A 20,469-nucleotide genomic window follows, 5' to 3' on the forward strand; every position below is an offset into this window, starting at 1 on the left:
CAGCCAACACGGCAGGAAAGCGTGGACGCCGCTCATAATGGGGGCTCAGGCCTCAGTCTCCCAGGCGGAGCGCCGCGGAGCCGCCCTGCTCCCCGGCCCGGGATCGAGGCCTGCTGGCCCCGTGCGTGGGCTTCGCCACGTTCTACCTTCCCGGCAGTTTCATGGGGGCACGTCCACACACGTGCAAGCCGCCCGTTTAGGGTGTGCAGTGCGGTGGTTTTAGGGCTGTCAGAGGCCTGCAAGCACCACAGTGAGTTTTCACCGCGGGGGCACCTCAGGGACACACACAGTCTGGGTGTTCCTCGGGGAGCTCTGCAGTCGCGCCGCTGAGCAGCCCACGTCTCGGGGACCAGGTGTGCCCAGGGGCCCCGCACCAGGGCCGCGGATAAACACGCACATGCGCTGTCCACGCAGCGGGTGGCGGATGCCCCGACGTCCATGCGCTCGTGAACAGGTGCACGCAGCGTGTCCGTCCACCCACCCATCAGACACCCGGCCGCCCAAGGGAGCGAGGCGCCCCCACGCCGCCCCGGGGACGACCCCGAGCCCACGACGCTGAGGCCCCAGGGGTGGGACACGTGTGTGACTCGTCCAGGACGAGCTTGTCCCCGCAGGGGGAGGGGGCTGGGGGGGCCGGGGCTGGGGGGCGACAGCTGAAGGGCTCAGTTCCCTGAGAGCGTGATGGAACGTTCTGTGGTGATGGTTGCACAACTCCATGAAAATATTAAAAAACCATTGCCTGGCATAGTTTAAAACAGCTAATGTTTTAAATTTTTTATTTTATTATTTGTTTGGGAGATGGAGACAGAGAGAGAGCTCGAGCGGGGGGAGGAGCAGAGCCCCCGAGGGGCAGGGGCCCGACGCGGGCCTGATCCCAGGACTCCAGGGGCAGGACCCGACCTGGCCGACCGAGCCCCCCAGACACCCCAGTAGGGTCCGGGTTTGAGCAGCTGCACTCAGGCCGCCTTTCCCGCTCGAAGCTGTCCCTGGCTCCCTCGTGTCGCGGACTCGCGTCCGGGCTCCCCAGCTGCGGCGGGCCACCCTTTCCGCCAGGCCCCCGCGGGATCAGGACGGTCCCGGACCGGTTCCCGCCCCAGGAAGCAGCCAAGAGCGATTGCCCCACTTTCTCCCCTCCTCCTGCCTGGAGGGCCGTTTGTGGCCGCCTTGCGACACCAGGATTCCCAACTGCTGCCCCGGCTCCGGGGGACACCGAGGCCCGGCGAGAGGTGCGGCAGCCAGGTCGCGGCACCTGTTACGCCCACTTGCGGGTGAGGAAACTGAGGCGAGCCCCCTGGAACTCGCTCGCCACCATACACACGATCATTGTGGAAAACCCACGGAGCTGTGTCTTTCGAAGCAAAAAGGGTCCAAGCCAGGACTCGGACGGGGCCTAAATGGCTGAGCAGAAATAAAGACCTGGCGACGACAGTAGGTGCTCAATTAATGCAGCCCTCACCCCGCCCCCTCTAATGAGAGGTGCAACCTCGGGACTGATAGTTGGGGTCCGTCCCGGTCCCAGGGGCTCCCCAGCCAGTCTTCAGGGTCCAGTATACAGTAGTGCTTAAGAGATGGTGAATTTAAAAAAAAAAAAAAGATGATGAATAAATGAACCAAATAAAATCCTGTCCTTTAGGGTCCCTATAACGTGGAACGGGGCTTTCAGCTCCCTGGGCCTTGGGGTCCCCACTAGGAATGTTGGGGCAGCCAGTCGGTGCCGTGGGGTGGGCGTGTGGGCAGGTCACGTGGCAGCAGCAAGGCCCCAGGTGCCCCCTGCTCCCCAGGGAAGCAGCCCCCGCGTCCTGGGCCATCGGACTGCGTCCTGGGCCAAGGCGGGACCCGGGGTTGGCAGGCAGAGCTGGGGTGCCGGGAGCCAGGGCGAGCCCCCAGCCTCGTCTCCACACCGCGCCATGGAACCGTGCCTGTGAGCTGCGGCCAGGAGGGAGCAGAGGTGGGGAGACCTGGGGGCACACGGGCCTGGGCCCCCATCCTGCGTGGATGGGGCCCCCCAGGCTGACCTGAGGGCCCAGGAGGGGAGGGAGCGCCCCCTGCAGCCCTAACCTGCTCCTACCAGGCCTAAGGGCCCTAGGCTCTTGAGATCCCCCAGACCCCTCTGGGGATCCCCAGGCCCCCTGAGACCCCCTGAGACCCCTGGAGACCCCTAGGCCCCCCAAGACCCTGAGGAACCCCCAGGACCCCCGAGATACCCCTGAGACCCCCAGGCCCCCAAGACCCCCAAGACCCCCCAGGCACCTGAGACCCTGAGGACCCCCAGGCTCCTTGAGACCCCCAGGCCCCTCAGGCCCCCCAAGACCCTGAGGAACCCCCAGGACCCCTGAGGTACCCCTGAGACTGCCAGTCCCCCTGAGACCCCCAGGCCCCCGGAGGACCCCCCAGGCACCCGAGACCCCCAGGCCTCTGGGACCCTGAGGACCCCCAGACTCCCTGAGACCCCCAGGCCCCCCTAGACCCCAGGGCCCCCTGAGCTCCCTCAGACCCCCAGGCCCCTCAGGCCCCCCAGACCCCCTAGACCCCAGGGCCCCCCAGGCCCCCGAGACCCCAAGGCCCGGAGACCCCAGGCCTCCCAGTCCCCCCGAGGACCCCCCAGGCCCCGAGACCCCCCGGCCCCCAGAGACCCCCAGGCCCCCTGAGGACCCCCCAGGTCCCCCGAGACCCCCAGGCCCCTAAGGCCCCCCTAGACCTAGACCCCAGGGCCCCCCAGTCCCCCTGAGGCCCCCAGGCCCCTGGAGACCCCCAGGCCCCCGGCCGCCGAGGCAGGAGCCCTGCGCGCACCCCGGGCCGCCCGAGGACCCCGCCGCGGACGCACACGCGCGGCCCCCGACGCGCCGAGACAAAGAGCCCCGCCCCTGGCGCCGCACATCGGCCTCGGCGGGCGCGGGGTCTCGGCCGGGCCCCCTCCCTCCCCGCCCCTCCCTCCCCGCCCCTCCCCGCCCTCCCCGCCCCCGCCCGCGGGAGGGGCCGCGCTTTGTGCTCTCCGCGCCGCAGCCCCCGCCCCGCGCCGACGCCGGCTCCGCCCTCCGAGCGCCAGGTGAGGGCCTCGGGTGCAGCGCCGGGCCGCCCCTCCCCCTCCCCCTCCCCCGCCCCTCCCCCGCCCCCGCCCCGGGCGCCCCCGCGGGCCCCCTGCACCCGTCCGGCCCGCCCTCCCCGGGCCCCGCCCGACCCCGTCTGGGATGCGGGGCGCGCCCCGCAGCGCGGGGCCGCAGTGCGCGGGGGGAGCCCGCGGGGACCGCCCGGCCTCAGTTTCCCCGGGCGGCTCGGGCGCGCGTCCGCCCGCCCCTCCCCGCAGGCGGCGCGCAGCGGGTCCCCCCCGGCCCGGGCTCGGACCGCGCCTCCCCTCCTCCAGCGCCTTTGTCCCTGCAGCCCCGGCCCGCCGAGCCCGAGCCCGCCGCACCATGATCGCCACCAAGGAGAAGAATAAGACCCCGAAGGACAGCATGACGCTGCTGCCCTGCTTCTACTTCGTGGAGGTGAGGGGGCGGCGCGGGCGGGCACAGGCCTCTGGCCCCCGCCTGGGGACCCGGGGACCCGGGGACCGGGGACGTGCGCCCGAAGCTGGCGGGCAGGGTGTCACCGGGGTGCCCGGGCTGGGGCTGCGCAGGGCGAGCAGGACCGGAGCCGCCCAGGGCTGTGCTGGCCGAGGGAGGAGCGGGGGGCCTGGGGGGCTCGGGTCACCTGCAGGGGCTGCAGCGGGTGCTGGGGGCGCCACCAGCCCGGGGCCAGGCTCAGGACCCTCCTCTGCCGTGGGGAAGGCAGGTGGCCGGCGGGCACCGTCTCGTGGGTCAGGCCTGGCCCTCGGGAGGGCTTCCTGAACGTGGCAACAGGGAGACGTGGGTGCAGCCCCTGGCCCACTGAGCGCTGCTCACGGCAGCCATGGCGCTTACCCACCTGGGACTCGGCGTCCACACCTTTTGTGGCCACGCCCCCGTCCACAGGGCACCCAGGCGGGCAGTGGGCTGTGGGTGCATGAGCGGGGCCCAAGCCGAGCAACCGCCCCCCACCCCACGCACAGCCACAGCAGGTCTCCCCACTAGGGGTGGGAGGTCTGACCGTTTCTCGGGTTTGCATTCAGGTCCCCATATGGGGGGTCGTGAGGTCGCTGCAGAGCCGCTCCCTCCACAGCCTCCCTCACCCCCCTGCTCTCACCTGGGTCCTCCCTGAGAGCGTTGCACACCCACTCACATCTGTCACACATGTAACCCTCCACCTGCCACCTCTCCAGGCAAGTGTGCGCTCCTGGCTTCTTTCCCGGGGGGCGCTCAGCCTCCCGCTGACCCAGTGGCCCCGAGCCAGCACCCCAGGGAGCTGGACATCCAGGGGCTGCTGGCCTGTGTCCCTGGGGAGCAGGCCAGTCTCTCGGGAAGGACCCCAAGGCTCCCCCCACGGAGGCCGCGGTGTCTCACGTGCCCATGTCTGCTCTGGCACCGGTTTGACGGGTCCTTGATGCAAGGCCGTGGGCCTGGTCCGGTTTGCTTTCCCCCGGGAGCCTCACGCGCGTGACGTTCGTGGATCCTCTTCCTTTGGGCCCGACGGGCTCTCTGGTGTTCCTGGGTGAGGGTCTCGGGATGCGGGGAGAAGTGGGGGCCACGGAGGGACCCTCCGGGGGTGGCGGCCTCCAGTGGAGTCCCGGGGGGCAGAGTTGGGGCCAGAGGACAGAGGCAGGCACGACAGCTGGAACCACACCGCCTGGAAGCCGGGGCGCGGGCTCAGAGCTACACCCCCAAGGACCCTCCTGCGGAGTGTTTCAGCCCGTGCACCCGCCCAGGCCCCGCCTCAAACTCCGGGCCCAGCCTGACGAGGTCTGGCCACCCCCCCACAGCCACCTGTGCCCCTGGTCACGGAGGAGGGAGTCATGGCGCTGGGCACGGCGTAGGCACCTCCAATGTACCTGTTCTTATACCTTGAAGCCCTGGGAGCTGGTGACTCGATCATCCCCGCTTTCTGCTGAGGAAACTGAGGCACGGGGAAGCAGTGGGGCCAGGATTCAAGTCCAGCAGATGGCTGTGAACGTGAACCCCTTCACTCCACTGCCGCGGGCCTCATCCTGCATGCAGCAGGCGCTCCATACGTGCTCCTTGGACTCTAGCCCAGTTCCTACACACCCAACTTTGGCGTCTCCCCCCCCCGGGGCCCCCGAGGTCAGGGCTGGACGAGGGGGCCGAGGGCCCTGTTACGGCGCCGCCCGGGCAGCAGCGAACAGGCCTCTCGGCTTCCTCGGCTTCCTCCCCTCCGAGGCGGCCGGGGCCCCTGGGTGCTGGGCGGTGAGGGCCTTGGCCCCCAGGGCAGGTGCAGGGCGCGGGGAGGGCCGGGGTCCTGCTCGGATCTGAGATCCGCAGCGCCCCACGCTCCCGCGGCGATGGGCCCTGGTCGTCGTGGGGGGCAGGGGGCCGGCCGTGCCTGGGGCGTGGAGGGTGACCCCGGCCGCCGCCGCCCGCAGCTCCCCATAGTGGCGTCTTCCGTCGTGTCCCTGTACTTCCTGGAGCTGACCGACCTCTTCAAGCCGGCCAAGGTGGGCTTCCAGTGCTACGACCGCACGCTCTCCATGCCCTACGTGGAGACCAACGAGGAGCTCATCCCGCTGCTCATGCTGCTCAGCTTGGCCTTTGCTGCCCCCGCGGCGTCGGTGGGTCGGGGCGTGGCGGGGGGCGTGAGGGCGCAGGGGCGGGGGGCGGGGGCGGGGGCCGGCAGCGGCTGAAGGCCTCCCTGTCGGCAGATCATGGTCGGCGAGGGCCTGCTGTACTGCGTGCAGTCCCGGCTGTGGGGCCGCGGCGGGGGCCCCGGCGGGGCGGAGGGCAGCATCCACGCGGGGGGCTGCAGCTTCAACTCCTTCCTGCGGCGCACCGTGCGCTTTGTGGGTGAGTCCCCGCCGGCAGCCCGCCCGCCCGCCCTCCGCGTGCCCGCGCCCCGCCCTGACCCCGCTGCCCCGCAGGCGTGCACGTGTTCGGCCTGTGCGCCACCGCCCTGGTGACCGACGTCATCCAGCTGGCCACGGGCTACCACGCGCCCTTCTTCCTGACCGTGTGCAAGCCCAACTACACGCTGCTGGGCACGTCGTGTGAGGCCAACCCCTACATCACGCAGGACATCTGCTCCGGCCACGACACCCACGCCATCCTGTCCGCCCGGTGAGCTCCCCGCACCCCCGCCCCCGCCGGGAGGGCACGGGGCACCCGGAGCCGCCGCTCACCCGCCGCCTCTTGCAGGAAGACCTTCCCGTCGCAGCACGCCACGCTGTCCGCCTTCGCCGCCGTCTACGTGTCGGTGAGTCCCTGCCGCCCCCGCCGGAGCCGGGCCCCAGCGCGGCCTCCGCTGACCCGCCCCCGCCCCCGCCCCCGCCCCCAGATGTACTTCAACTCCGTCATCTCGGACACCACCAAGCTGCTGAAACCCATCCTGGTGTTCGCCTTCGCCATCGCGGCGGGCGTGTGCGGCCTCACCCAGATCACGCAGTACCGCAGCCACCCGGTGGACGTCTACGCGGGCTTCCTCATCGGGGCTGGCATCGCTGCCTACCTGGTAGGGCACGGGGGAAGGCCCGAGGGGTCTGGGGGGAGGCCCTGGCAGCGAGTGTCCCCCTCGGAATGCCAGAGTCAGAATCTGGGGGCTCCGACTTGCCCAATGTCGAGAGGCCGGGCGGCCGGACCGCGCGCCCCACGGGGAGCCTGGGACCGCGCCCGGTTCCGCACCGAGGGCCGGGCCTCCCCCCCGCGGGCGGGCCTGGCGAGCGGGGGCCCGGGGAGAAGCCCGGCCTCAGCCCTCCCCCACCCCCCCCCGCAGGCCTGCCACGCGGTGGGCAACTTCCAGGCCCCGAGCGCGGAGAAGCCGGTGGCGCCGGCGCCCGCCAAGGATGCGCTGCGGGCGCTCACGCAGCGGGGCCACGACTCGGTGTACCAGCAGAACAAGTCCGTGAGCACCGACGAGCTGGGCCCGCCCGGGCGGCTGGAAGGCGTGCCCCGGCCCGTGGCCAGGGAGAAGAGCTCCCTGGGCAGCCTGAAGCGGGCCAGCGTGGACGCGGACCTGCTGGCACCGCGCAGCCCCATGGGCAAGGAGAACATGGTCACCTTCAGCCACACGCTGCCCCGCGTCAGCACGCCCTCGCTCGACGACCCCGCGCGCCGCCACATGACCATCCACGTGCCGCTCGACGCCTCCCGCTCCAAGCAGCTCATCAGCGAGTGGAAGCAGAAGTCGCTGGAGGGCCGCGGCCTGGGCCTGCCCGACGAGGCCAGCCCCGGGCACCTGCGGGCCCCCGCGGAGCCCATGGCGGAGGAGGAGGAGGAGGAGGAAGAGGAGGAGGAGGAAGAGGAGGAGGAGGAAGAGGAGGAGGAGGAGGGCGAGGAAGGGGGGCCGGCCCCGCCCTCCCTCTACCCCACCGTCCAGGCTCGGCCGGGGCTCGGGCCCCGGGTCATCCTCCCGCCGCGCGCGGGGCCCCAGCCGCTGGTGCACATCCCGGAGGAGGGGGTGCAGGCGGCCGCCGGCCTGTCCCCCAAGAGCAGCGCGGCCGTGCGGGCCAAGTGGCTCATGATGGCCGAGAAGAGCGGGGCCGCCGTGGCCGCCGCGTCCGCGCAGCCCCGCGTGGCCAACCCGCCGCGGCTGCTGCAGGTGATCGCCATGTCCAAGGCGCCGGGCGGGCCCGGGCCCAAGGTGGCCGAGACGGCCTCGTCCTCCAGCGCCAGCTCCGACTCCTCGCAGTACCGGTCGCCGTCTGACCGCGACTCCGCCAGCATCATCACCATCGACGCACACGCGCCCCACCACCCGGTGGTCCACCTGTCTGCGGGCAACGGGCCCTGGGAGTGGAAGACGGCGGGCGGCGCGGCCAAGGCGGAGGGCGAGGGGGGCTATGAGCTGGGGGACCTGGCTCGCGGCTTCCGCGGCGGGCCCAAGCCGCCGGGGGTGTCCCCCGGCTCGTCCATCAGCGACGTGGACCAGGAGGAGCCGCGCTTCGCGGCCGTGGCCACTGTCAACCTGGCCACGGGCGAGGGGCTGCCCCCACTGGGCCTGGCCGACGGGGCGCTGGGGGCGGCCAGCCGCGAGTCCACGCTGAGGCGCAAGGCGGGCGGCCTGGCGCTGGGCGAGCGGGAGGCCGAGGCGGAGGCGGAGAGCTACTACCGCAAGATGCAGGCGGCCCGGCGGTTCAAGGACTGAGTGGGGGCCGGGGGGCCGCATGGGGTGCAGTGGAGGCCATGGGGGGGGCACTTCATCAGATCAGACAATAAACGGTCCATTCCGGCTGAGTCCTGGCTGAGTCACTGGCCCTACTGGCCTGGGGCCCCCACGCGGACTCCCCCGGGGTGGGGGGCAGCTGCAGGGCGGCCAGAGCCTAGGCCCCCCCGACCCCTGACCCACTCTGCCCAGAGGGAAGGGGAGGGGACGGAGAGCTAGACTCAGAGAAGGAAACAGCAGTGAAGACAAGCAGGCGGAATAAAAAGGGAAATCGAGTGCAGGGTGCAGAGACATTTATTCAAAGTCCAGCAGACTGGCCAGCTGCCCTCTACAATGGGAACGGGAAGAATGAGCCTACAGAAAAGGTAGGAGTTGTAAAATCGCTTTAATTCGGTTCTCTCTGCATTACAAGCCGCCGGGGCGGGCCGTGGAATGCGCCGCGGTCCCCGTCACAATACTGAGCCTGTAAGTGCGGGTTACCAAAATATACATCTGTGTCACCTTTATAAAAAACCATGTTTGCTGCCCCTCGTTTTACAACAGGTATAAAAAAATTATAAATATTTACACCCTTGTTCCACCCCAACACGGACTCTCTGAGGGTCCAGGCCCGAGGGAGGGGCTGGCCAGCACGGGAGCCCCTTGGACCCGTGAGTGCAGGACGATGTGCGGGAGACAGTTAAGACTTGGGGGCTGCTGTCCCACCTTCTGGGGCCCCAGCGTTAGAGGCAGACAAAAAAAAAAAAAAAAAGGAAAAAAGAAAACCCAAAAAACAAACTTTGGTCCAAAATCTGCAGGAAAGAGGAAACCCTGAACGTTTAAGAGCGCTTGTCCCCCCGCAGGAGGACAGGTTAGGTGTGAGTAAGGCATCTGGAGGTGTCATGGGAAGGACCGGGGCCCCTGCACCGGCCCCCAGCCGGCCCGCCCTGGAAACTAGATCCTGCCCTGCGACTTCATTACAAGGAATAAAATAGAAAAGTACAGTATGCCAAGGTCATACCACAAGTAGGAAATGGAGATTACACTCATACCATTTTTATCTTGCTATATAAAAAGTTACTTAAAACTATTTCTTTTGCATATAAATGAAAAAAGATTAGAATATTTGGTCAACTGGAAATATTGCTAGGCACAGATGTCTGCAACTGCATCAAAGCATAATACAGAGGTTACAGTGGACACAGAGCTCCGAGCTGAAGGACAGGGACGGCACCCTCGGGGTCTCGCCCCATGCCAGGGTCCCTGGGGCCGGGGATGGGGAGAATCACACACTTGATTAAACGGATTGGGGGTGCCGGCTGGACCCTGCAGCTCACGGCCTCCCGCTGCCCCAGGCGCGTGATCCACGCGGGAGGCCCACCCCCCCGGCCCCCGCGTCTGCTGCCGCGAGAGGGCCCTGCCACAGCAGCGGGTTTTAAGGCACAAGAAAGCCGAGTCGAGGTTTGGGAGCGCCCACCCCACAGAGGCTGCAGAAGGCACAGGCTGGGGGGGCTGGGGAGGGAGCGGGGTGCACTGTCCACTCGTCACCCGGAGCCTGAGGCCGGCACCCCATCTCCCCAGGGTGAGCAAGGTGAATCGGATTTAATTTTTTTAAAAACAGGTAAACTGATTTCTCTTTTAAAAAAATAAAATCTCTGGTCTTTTTAAGGTCACTTCAGCTGCTTTTTAAAGTGGCTTTTCTCTGGAATGATGGAAGTTGTGGCCGGGCGCCGGCAGGCTGGTCCGCGGCGGCCCTAGATGGTGGACTTGGAGAAGGAGACCCGCAGGTGGTGGTTCTCGCCCAGGTCGTGGTTGTGCAGGTCGATGAGCGCCTGGATGGCCTCCTCCACCGAACCCATCTGGATCAGGGCCATCTTGCGGTCCTTCCTGGGGGGGAGGGGTGTGGGGGGACCCAGTCAGGGCACGTGGGGGCCGTGAGGAGGGGGCGGGGCCGTGAGGAGGGGGCGGGGCCCACACTCACTGGAAGAACTTGAAGCCCTTGACGATCCCGCCATTGCTGGAGAAGAGGATCTTGAGGTCATCCTCGGACACAGAGGGCCTAGGGGCGGACAAGGGGCTCAATCGCTGCTCCTCAGGGAGCGGCCCCCCCACCCCCCCCACCTCCCCCCCCCCAGCACATACGGGATGTTGGACAGGTGCAGGGTGGCCGAGGGTGGAAAGATGTTCTGGAAGTTCTTGGAGCCCGGCTTCTTGAAGCGGTGCAGGGGTGAATTGCCGTAGTCCTTGGTGAGGCCCTGGTCCTCCTGGCCCTCGCGGGGCAGCTGCACGTTCTGGTGCTTGGACAGCGTAATGCGCACCGGCTTCCCGTGCAGCTTGTGCCCGTTCAGGTGGCTCATGGCTGGGGAGGCAGGATGCGGGTGACCCACGGTGCCCCGGGCAGGGGCTGCCCCCCCCCCCCCCCCGCTGCTCCTCGTGCCCCCGTGCCCTTACCCAGCTGAGCCTGGCTCCCGTCGGCCATCTGCACCAGGGCGTTCTCCTTCTTATTGAACAAGATCTTCACCCGCTGCACGTCGCCGTACACGCCTTCAAGAGCGCAGGGACAGGGGCACTGAGCCGCCCGGGGCCCCGCCGCCGCCTCCCCCGCCAGCCCCCACGCCCCGCACACCCCGCACAGGGCTGGCTCTTCCTGAAGGTTTGCTTATTCTGCCTCTGGGCACCTGCGTCTAGTCACAGGGGATGTTACCAGAAGACTACGTTCAGCAGAGAAGTCATAAAATCCAGGAAAGGTCAATTGCCAAGAACCATCACTTTAGCATGCTACCAACACGTTTAACTCTTCGAAAAGCATGCAGGGCAATAAACCATGCGTCTACGGAATCAGGATAAATACGCAAACCGAAGGCAAGCCACGTAACGAGGCAGATGCCCAACTGCAAACTCATAGTACATCTTAGGGCGTCAAAAATAACCTCAATTAAATGAAAACAAGGTAATAAAAGTGTGAATGATAACATACCGAAAAGAATAAAGAGGCTTTGGGGTGTGACTCTCTTTAGAGGACAGCAGAGCAAGGCAGCGAGGGACAGGGAAAGGGAGAGGTCAAGGGGCGAGTTGCCAATCGTCCACCACGAGGAGGCAGCCCCGCAGGCGTGCAGGTTGATGGATGATGAAGTTGTCAGGATGTTAATATTCAAGGGCAGGTTGGTTTCCGGAGAGCAGGGTTTGAGGGGGAATTTTGTTTTTTTATTTATTTATGGTTTTGTTTTGTTTCAAGCAACAACAGGAAGCAGAAGTACCGTGCAGTCAGTTGGCAAAGAAATTCCGGATCAGGGCAAGAAAAAAAATTGGGAAAGGGGAAGGGGAGAAAAGAAAAAAAGTAGCAAAAAAACACAGGTCAGTAAATACATAAGAAATACGAGCGCTCCATCAGTCAAGATCTACACACATTACACAGTCACGGATTCACCTCGCGGAACAGGCAGGAGAGCGCCCTTCCCCGCGGCGGGCAGGAGACCCCGCGGCCGCCTCCCGCTCCTGCTCGAGGCTCCTGCGAGGCTCCTGCTCGCCGCGGACGGGCCTCTGAACCAGGCTCACACAAGCACAAGGCGGAGTCTGTTAGTGGAGGGCTTCTAGTGCCGGCCCGGAGAGCCGCGGCCGCCTCGGCCAGGAAGTCACAGGAGGGGCAGACAGAGGACAGAACAGTCTGAGACGCTCATTAAAGCCGGTCCCATGTTTCAGCAGTTAGAGACCGCGAGCCCTCGTCAGCTCACCCAAGCTCCCTCTGAGCCAAAGGCAGCCACGGGCTTGGGCGCAGGATCGCCACCCCCGGGACCGCGGCTGCGGGCGCCGCCCCTCGGCCACAGGCAGGCCTCTTCAGACCGCGCCTCGCTGGGCCACAGACTAGGAGGGCCGCTTTCACTTATCGAAAAACATTTCAACTCTGCGTATTACAAACTGGAAACGTAAACCAAGGCGTAAAGGAGAACAAGAGAACTCTGAGCGCCAAGGAAGGAGGCAGGGAGCAGGCCAGCGCAGAGGGGCTGCACCGTGCCCCGGGCCGGGGGTGGGAGGAGGCCCCAGAGGGACCCCGGCGCCTGGGGCGGACAGGAGCTCGGCCTGCTGCCGTGTGCACTAAGATCCCAGAGTGTGACTCCCCCGCTCGTGCTTCCGGGACGCACAGCCTGGAAAGAAGAGGCACGTACCTCGGGGTTGAGGTTGCTGACCAGGAGGACAGAATTTCCTGCCCCTGCCAGGCCTGGGATGGCGATCCGGCCCGCCGCTGCTGCCGCCGCTGCCGCCGACGGGATGGCTAGAGGAGCCAGGGCCCCGTGCACGTTAGGAACGGAGAGGCCTGGAGGGGGGAGGGGGGAGGCAGTCGAGAGGTGAGCGGCGGCGCCCAGGGTCTCTGCCAAGAGGCGAGCACTGGTCCTGCCCGTCCTCATGCAAAGGAAACACGCAGGAGGTGCCGTGGCCACTCTGGGCCCGGTGCCCACCGCGCAGCCTTGCTGGCGCCTCCTCGCTCTCCTCACAGCACAGGGTGCGCCGGGTTTGGACCCGTCTACATGCGCCAAACAGTACAAAAGCTCCGCTCAGTGGATGCAGAATCGAGCCCCAGGCGGGCCTCCACCGTGCGTGCATGCAGGTGCCCGTCACCATGCAGACGACAACCGGGCGGGACACAGCAGGCCCGTGCCTGTCACGAGGGCAGGCCGGCCCCCGGGAGGGACGTTCAGGTGCGCCCACCCGGCTCATGCCGCTCTGCTTACCAGGCCACTTAAATTCATCTACTAAGGACACATCCCTCCAACCACCGTGCGCGCTCGTCCTCGCCCGGGAGGTGCTTTAAGGGAACCAGACCAGAGACTGTGGGGTTAGCGGATTCTGTGCACGGCCCTGTCCTACGACTGCCCTGTCCAGGCTCCTCGGGGAACCCAGAGACCCGCACCCAGGAAGGCGGGCTCCCCCCGAGCCTGCGCCCACGTCAGGTGCCCGTGGAAGCAGAGCTACTGGAAAGGTGTGTGGGCATGCACAATCGACGGGACCAAGGTCAAGCGTTTGAGTACCTGCAGCTTGAGGAATTGCAAAGGTGGGAGGGAAACCAGCTCCTGCATACGGAGAGGCTGACATTATACCAGGTGCACCTAGAAACAAATGAGACACTAATCATCGCACCCACCACCTCCGCCGCGAGCGAGGGCTGTGTGTGTCCGCGACCCCACACCCAGTGGGCAGTCCTGGCCACGTAAGGAGCAACACGCTCCAACCTCCCTGGGCACAGAGTCAGCGTCACGGGGCGCCTGGGGCACTGAGACTGAGCTACACATCCTCGCCTCCCGCGGCACGCAGTGGTCCTGGGCACCGCGCCAGGAGTCTTACCGAAGGCAGCAGCCATGGTCTGGTCCAGCGAGGGCTGGCTGTCGCCAGAGGGCAGGTCTGGGCGCGTGTAGTCACGACTCTTGTCGTTGTTGTACTTGACGTTGAGGCTGGTGAGCTTGGAGAAGTCGATGCGGAGCGTGCAGCAGGCGTTGTAGATGTTCTGGCCGTCCAGCGACTGCGGGGAGAGCGCGGTGAGCGGCTGCGGGCCCCACGCTGGCCGGGCGGGCATCCCAGGGCCCCACTCACCAGCTTGGCATGCTGGGCGCTCACAGGGTCGGCATACTGCAGCAGCGCCTGAAACTGGTTATTCTTGGTGAAAGTGATGATTTTCAAAACGGTGCCAAACTTGGAGAAGATCTGTAAGAGAAGGAGCCGTCAACCTCTGCCTGGGGACAGCCGGAGCCGGGGTCTGGGGCAGCATGCCACACGCTTCCGGCGGCCTCACCTGGTGGAGCACGTCCAAAGTCACTGGGTAGAAGAGGTTCTCCACGATGATCCGGAGCACCGGGCTCTGGCCAGCCATGGCCATCCCAGCATCCACCGCGGCAGCCGAGGCAGCCAGGGCCAGGTTTCCTGACTGCACGGAGTTCACGGCCTGTAGCGCTGCCTGGGCTCGCTGTGGGGGCAGGGGGAGTTAGCGCCACGAGTTCCACGCCGTGACCTGCTTCTCACCCGAGGGCACCGCACCCCAGACCCCGAGACCTACTGCCTGGTTGGGCGAGCTGTCCGTCTTGAGCTCCTTGTGGTTAGAGAACTGGATGTAGATGGGCTGGCCCCGCAGCACAGGCGTCACAGAGGTGTAATAGTTCACCATGGTGTTGGCGGCCTCCTCTGTGTTCATCTCGATGAAGGCCTGGCAGGGCAGGGGTGTGAGCCGGGACCAGACCCCCGGGGCCTTCCTGGGACAGGGGGCGCACGTGGCTGAGGCAGGTACCTGATTTTTTCCTTTCAGCATCAGGAGGTTGGTGACCTTCCCGAAGGGCAGTCCCAGGGAAATGACCTCGCCCTCCGTGACGTCCCCAGGGAGCTTCCGGATGTGGATCACTCTGGAGGGCACACCTGCACTTCTGTTGTCACCCTTGAATTTCTTGCTGTCGTTCCCATTTGCTGAAAAGAGTAATAGTTTCTATGGTGTCAAGCACCGTCCAGGCCCCCATGAAGCAATCTGCCCCTCTCCCCAGAACCGGCTTCTTCCCGGACTCTGGAAAGTCACTACAAGGACAAGTGCCCCATGCCTGGTGCCCGCCAACCCGCCCACAGGGAAGCCAGGTGACAATCAACCAGGCCCCAGGTCACAATGGCCGGGCCGATTCACCCCGAGCATCCTCCAGAGCAGCCGAGCACACGTGCGGGGACAGGAGGGGCGCCCACAGCCAGGGACCCAACAGCCAGGGGTACCCAACCGTGCTCAGGGCATTACCTGCAGAGGCCGAGTTGCTGCTCATGATAAAGGGTCCGTTAGTGACACAGGCAGAGAAAAGCTCGTCGGATCCCCGCTGGAAGAGAGATGGGGTGTGTGGAGCAGAGCGGGACACCAGCCCACCCCCCAGACCCGCTGTGCCTCCCCTCTCTGCAACTTGGCCTGGAGAAAAGACCGCACCTCCCTCCCCAATGCCTCATGGTCCTAATCTCAAGACGCTGCTCCTTTTCCAAAGCAGGGGTCGGGGACCTGCCACCTGTAGGGGCTCCGCAGGTCTGTCACTTCCAATCCACGTTCTGCAGGCCCCTTCCTGTGCGGACGGGGCCTCACACCAACAGCCACTTGGGGCTGAGCCCTGCCCACTCTGTCCTACAGAGCTCAGCTGCAGCCCTGCCCACGTCACGACCGTAAGACCATCTTCGACGACCACAGGGCTGCTGGCAGGCCCAGGGAACAAAGCCCCCTTGTCGCGCTGCAGCCACTTGCTGAGCCACAGGAGCCTGCCCTATTTTCCAGGCGTCTGAGGGAACCTGAGCCTCGCCCCCATGGCTCCGGGACAGACAGAAATACTACCTCTCCGCACAGCAGGCAGTGCGATCCAGTGAGGAGCGGGGGCACCCAGCTGAGCCCGCCAAGGCCCCGAGGAAGCAGCGTGGGTGCCCGCCCTCGCCTGGCTCCGTGACTTGCACCCTGCTGCTGTCCTTCCACAAACCTCCTGCCCACTGGCTGCTTTCAGACCACCGCCCAGAGCATCTGACGGACCCGGGGCTAGAAGGCAGGCAGCCCTCCCTCCCCTGGGTGAGGCCAGAGGACAGAACCACTCCACGCAAGGCGAGCAGCTGCACGGGACCCAAGCACCAGAGACCCACAAGCCTCACAGACTGGGCTCCCACTGCCCGCCTCTCCCCCTGGCAGCCCAGAGCCCAGGTCTGGGGCCTGAACCCTGTCACCTGGAACCAGGAGGGACTTCTCAAACGGAATCTATGGGTGCAAAGCTGGGAGCCAGGAGGTTGGCTGGGTTGAGGCCTACGCCGCCCTGCGGCAGGAACAGGAAAGACCAGCCCACCTGGGCCTCCACCACTCAGCCCTTCGCCCTCAAGCTGCCTTTCCCACCTGTTCTCGCGTCAAGGTCGCCGCCTCCTCTCGGCCCCTCCTCCAAGCGGCCTGCCTGGCAGCCACTCACCCCCTCATCTCCCGCCAGGAGCCTCCCCCACCAGTGCTGGGCTGCCCGAGGACCCCTCAGAGCCTCCAAGCCCAGCAGCCCAGCTGAACAAGGCCCAAGAGGTGTACGGACTGCCCTCTGGGTAAGGACCAGGAATGGCTGCCCCAGGCAGCGGAGGCAGCTTCGGTGGGCTTGTTCCCAAACCACCACCTCAGGACGGGTGAGCATCTGCGGAGATCCCCCCAGCACATGAATCTGGAGGCCACGGATGCAGAGAAAGTGCCCACACCCGACACCAGGGTTCAGAAAGGAATGAACAGACTCTCAGGCCATCGTCTGACACGAAGAAGCAAAATGTCAAAAACCACCAACCAGCTGCAGGCTGTCCTGATGCCAAGGAGGGGGCTTCAGGGCTCCCCAGTGAGCGCGGCCCAGACAAAGGCCCACGCCGAGTAGAGACGCGTCAAGATCCCACCTGCCCGAGCCTCAGGAAAGCCTTTTCTGTCTCTGGACTCGGGGGCTTCTGCGCCCCAGGCTTTGACTAGTGACGGGTGGGCTGCGACTTCCACCAGTGGCAGCATTCCTGGCCCCCCACCCTGCGTCTGAGGGCAAAGTGCCCACTTGTCAACTCCCACTCCCATTCCCTCAACAGCACCCCACAGCCACGGTGACATCAAGGCCACCCACAGGCCTTGGGATGTGGGCACAGCTGGGCCCCACTAGCGTTAGCATCTACCGGGGAAAAACGCCTCAAGCAGTGTACTGGCTGCTGAGCTCAAGGCAGCTCTGCCGTGAATGGCGATGCGAGGACCTTCTCTTCCTCGATGGATAGCCGAGAACCTCCACACTGCTCACGTCCCACAGCTTGTGCAACCCCTCCGGGTAGGCCGGGGGGCAGATTCAGGGGGGCCCTGTTGGCGGAGCGCCTCAGCCTCGGGTGGGAGATAGTGCCCCCCCCCCCAGAGAGCACCCCCAGGGTTTCTGTCTGAGCAGCTCTTACTCTGGAAGCAAAGGTCCCTTGGGAACAGGATGGCCCAGAGGGGACCCTTCCAAGGACAGCCGCCGAAGAGCTGTTCCAGCTGGAAAGCAGCTCCCACAGAAAGGGGGAGGATTACTTGCAATCCAGACATTTTCTGTGATTGTTACAAATGCTCCAGATGAAAGTCCCTCTCCCCTCCTGCCACTGAACAAACAGGTTTTATCTGCAGGAAGATCAGGACAGGCAGCGTGTGAAGACAAGAACCCACTTGGGAAAAGTGAAACCCAGCCCAGGCACCATGGCCGACTGACCAGAAACCAGCTGGCTGGCTGGCTGCTCAGGTCACTTGAGCCACCTGCAGGGAGCTCAGGGAGCTCAGGAACCACGGCCAGGGAGGGGGGACTCCCCTGGCTCCCAGCCAGGGCAGGGTCACAGCCTGGAACTGGTAAGCGACTAACCAGCAGAGCGTAGTCAGCCCCAGGATTCCCCGGGAGGTCACATTCCCGGGCGCAGTGGGGGCAGAGCCACCTCGGCCCCCCTCACTGTGGGGAGATAACCTCTGCCAGCTTTGTGCTCCGACACTTGCCTTCCCTACTACTCAGACACACAAGTAATAGAAGTCCTGCACGGAAAGAATGCGGTACTCCGCTCTTCCCTGACCTCACAGAGTCTATGGGACCCTTTAGAGCAAAAACTATCCAAACCACAACATCAAAAGGAGGCCCAAACTGCCGCAGAAACGCCGCGCGTCCGCTGGTCCCACCACCCTCCTCACAGCCTGCTTGGAGATGTAAGCATGGGCTGACCATCAATCCAGGGGTGTGCAGATGCCCCCTTCAGCCCCGCACAGCCTGCCTCAACTGGCAACAGGCACAAGCAGGCCTCTCGCCAATTCTAGATTTCAGCTGGGGAGAAAAGGGCCACATGAAGGCCGAAGGTGCATTTGCTGTTGAGGGACCACGAGCCCATGAGGCCTGAGACCAAAGCCTGGGACAGAACTGGGAAAGAGAAGGGGGTCTGCACACCGGACAAGGACAACACGGAGCGCTCTGCGGCAGGAGCAGACAGGCCCACACGGTCGCCGTGAACTCAGGCCGAGCAAGCACAGTGAGGAAGCCGAGCCAGAGGTGCCTACCTTTGTACCAACTGCTATATCTGGGACAATGCTGTAGAGAGAGAAAAAGGACAACAGTTAGCCAGGTGTGCTCCCCATCTCAGCAGGTGGGAAAGGCCGGACAGGAGCCGTCCCTGTCCCGTCCCTGTCCCATCCCTGCCCCGGGGCTCCAGAGGGCCCCCCAGAGAGTCCCCCAAGGCCACAGCTTGGCCTCTGGCAGCATGACGCCCCCCTGCCCCCAGGAGGCCCTCTGCCAACTAGACCACTGAAGGCAGGGAAGTGAACGTCGTCCTGTAACCTCAACTTGAAAAGGAGCCACCATTGTGTTTCGGCTTCCCTCCCTCCCAGCAAGACCCCGGCCCCGCCCCCGACCTGCCCCTAGACAAAGACGCCCCCTCTTCAAAGCCCCAGGAGAGACCCTTGAGGCTCCAGCTGAGGTCCAAGTACTGTGGTCTGCTTTCCTAAACAATGGAAGTGCTCAGAGAATGTTTCCAAGCAGGGACGAGCACCAGTGAAAACGGGGGCTTCTAGGCCCTGGGGCCAGAGCCCTGGATCCCGGGGAACGAATGGGGACTCAAAGTCGGAAGATGGAACGTTCCTGAGGAAGGGAGACAGCTCAGCTAAAGCCATCAGATAAAATTAACACAGGTTACTCATCAACCCGGCTCCGCGTGACTGGACTTTCTCCCTGCCCCAGGCGGGCCGTGAAGGCGGGAAGGAAACATGGCTCCCTGGCGGCTGAGCCCCGCGGCCTCGCCCGGCGCCGGCCCAGGGCTCCCGGAGCTCAGCCCGCGACGAGGCTCTGCCCCGAGCGCTCGAGGCCCGGCGGGGACAAGGCCCCGGAGCCCCCCGTGCGCCCGCCCCGCCGGCACCATCTCCCGCTGCTTCGGGGAGGGCTCGGCTCCCCCGTCCGGCCCGGGCCGCCGAGCTGCGGGCCCTCCCCCCGGGCGCCCCTCCCCGCCCCTCCCCTCCCCACTGCTCCGGGCAAAACTCACGAACTCCCATCCACGGACGTTCAAAACCTCGCTGAGCCAAGAGAGCGTCCCAGAAAACCCCAAGGAATGAAAGGCACGCGGCTCCCGGGCTTCCTACCCCGGCGGCCGGCCGCGGCTCGCGACCCCTCCGCCCCCACCGCCTTCCCCGACGCCTGGGCCCGAGTCAGCCCCGAAACCTATCATTTCCAGCCCCGGCGCCGGGGCACGTGACCCCCCGGCATCCGGGCCGCCGCACCCGCCCGGGGGCAGGAGATAAGCGGGCGGCCGGCCGGGGCCGAGCCCGGGCACGCGGGAAGGAGACAGCCCCGCGGAAAGCCGCTTCCGGCCGCCTCGCCCCTTCCCACCCGGACCCCGCAGCCCGAAGACAAAGGTCTCGGCCGGCCCGGCTCGGGCAGCTCGACGGCGCCGCGGCCCCGGGGGCTCCGCTCGGCGGCCGGGAGCGCCCCCCGCGGGCGGGAACAAAGGGGGGGCGGGGGGCCGGGCGCGCGGCCATCCTTTGTGGGCAGCCGGGGAGGGGCCGGCGGCCGGCGGGGGCGGAGGAGGGCCCGCGCCCTTCCGGGCAGGAGGAGGGCGGCGTCTCGGGGCCGCGCCCGGGCCCGCGGCGGGCGGGGGAGGCCGCGGGCAGAGTCCGCGCGGCGGGAAAGGCCGCGCACGCGCACTGCTCGGCGGGGCCGCGGGGCGCTGCGCACGCAGGCGCGGGGGCCCGGCGGCGCGCGGGAAGGGGGTACGGGGCGCCGCAAGGCTCACGCTGCGCGCGCGAAGCCTGACGCGTGCACGCGCGGCGCGGACGGGAAGCGGGAAGGGCCGCGCGGCCGCCGCGTGCGTTCGCGACGAGGCGCGCGGAGGCCGGAAGCGAGCGGGGCTTGGACCCGGCCCGCCCCCTCCCCCACGGCCCGGAGGCGCCGCCCGCCCCGCAGCCCCCGGCAGCCTCCCGCACGCCCGCGCCCCAGGCCCGCGGAGGGGAGGGACCCCGGAGGCGCCCGCGAACCCGGGCGGAGGCGCAGCGACGCGCGGGCCGCGGCCCCGAACAGCCCGGGGCGGCGGCGAGGGGGAAGCTGGAGCGCGAGGAGGCCGTCGCGGGGCGCGGCGAGGCAGTGCTTACCCGTCCATTGCACACAGAGGAGACCCGCAGGGGACGGAGTGGAGGCGCCGGAATAGCAGGAACCGACCCAACGGCTCCGAGTTATAGACTCACAAAATGGCGGAGACGCCCGAACACGTCCCCCGCGCGCTCTGCCCATTGGCTCCCGCCACGGGGAGGGGGCGGGGCGGGCGCCGCGGGCCCCAGCCGGCACCTCCCAA

General features: G+C 66.6%; 2 protein-coding genes across 5 annotated transcripts; one reads left to right on the forward strand and one right to left on the reverse strand.

Moving 5' to 3' along the window:
- Nucleotides 1-2,962: 2,962 nt before the first annotated feature.
- Nucleotides 2,963-8,247, forward strand: PLPPR3 (phospholipid phosphatase related 3). 2 transcript variants are annotated; one of them, XM_077860780.1, is made up of 7 exons: nucleotides 2,963-3,046; nucleotides 3,379-3,485; nucleotides 5,453-5,638; nucleotides 5,729-5,870; nucleotides 5,945-6,140; nucleotides 6,219-6,531; nucleotides 6,793-8,247. In XM_077860780.1, exons 2-7 carry the CDS (start codon nucleotides 3,411-3,413, stop codon nucleotides 8,161-8,163), a joined length of 2,283 nt encoding a protein of 760 aa, XP_077716906.1. In that variant the 5' UTR covers nucleotides 2,963-3,046; nucleotides 3,379-3,410; the 3' UTR covers nucleotides 8,164-8,247. The 2 variants fall into 2 exon arrangements, with proteins under 2 accessions (XP_077716906.1, XP_077716905.1); XM_077860779.1 differs by lacking the exon at nucleotides 2,963-3,046 and having other exon boundaries at nucleotides 3,235-3,485; nucleotides 6,219-6,276; nucleotides 6,358-6,531.
- Nucleotides 8,248-8,457: 210 nt separating this feature from the next.
- PTBP1 (polypyrimidine tract binding protein 1) lies at nucleotides 8,458-20,403 on the reverse strand. 3 transcript variants are annotated; one of them, XM_077860781.1, is made up of 15 exons: nucleotides 20,270-20,402; nucleotides 18,194-18,224; nucleotides 14,918-14,993; nucleotides 14,432-14,604; nucleotides 14,204-14,350; nucleotides 13,943-14,113; nucleotides 13,744-13,854; nucleotides 13,498-13,672; nucleotides 13,185-13,262; nucleotides 12,324-12,472; nucleotides 11,138-11,171; nucleotides 10,612-10,704; nucleotides 10,303-10,519; nucleotides 10,142-10,219; nucleotides 8,458-10,047 (listed from the first exon to the last, which is right to left on the reverse strand). In XM_077860781.1, the coding sequence occupies exons 1-15, from the start codon at nucleotides 20,275-20,277 to the stop codon at nucleotides 9,915-9,917; spliced, it is 1,674 nt and encodes a 557-aa protein (XP_077716907.1). In that variant the 5' UTR covers nucleotides 20,278-20,402; the 3' UTR covers nucleotides 8,458-9,914. The 3 variants fall into 3 exon arrangements, with proteins under 3 accessions (XP_077716907.1, XP_077716909.1, XP_077716908.1); XM_077860783.1 differs by lacking the exon at nucleotides 20,270-20,402 and adding an exon at nucleotides 19,168-19,288; XM_077860782.1 differs by lacking the exon at nucleotides 13,185-13,262 and having other exon boundaries at nucleotides 20,270-20,403.
- Nucleotides 20,404-20,469: the final 66 nt, after the last annotated feature.

The sequence above is a fragment of the Canis aureus genome, chromosome 19, assembly GCF_053574225.1.
Source record: "Canis aureus isolate CA01 chromosome 19, VMU_Caureus_v.1.0, whole genome shotgun sequence".
NCBI classification, from domain to species: Eukaryota; Metazoa; Chordata; class Mammalia; order Carnivora; family Canidae; genus Canis; species Canis aureus.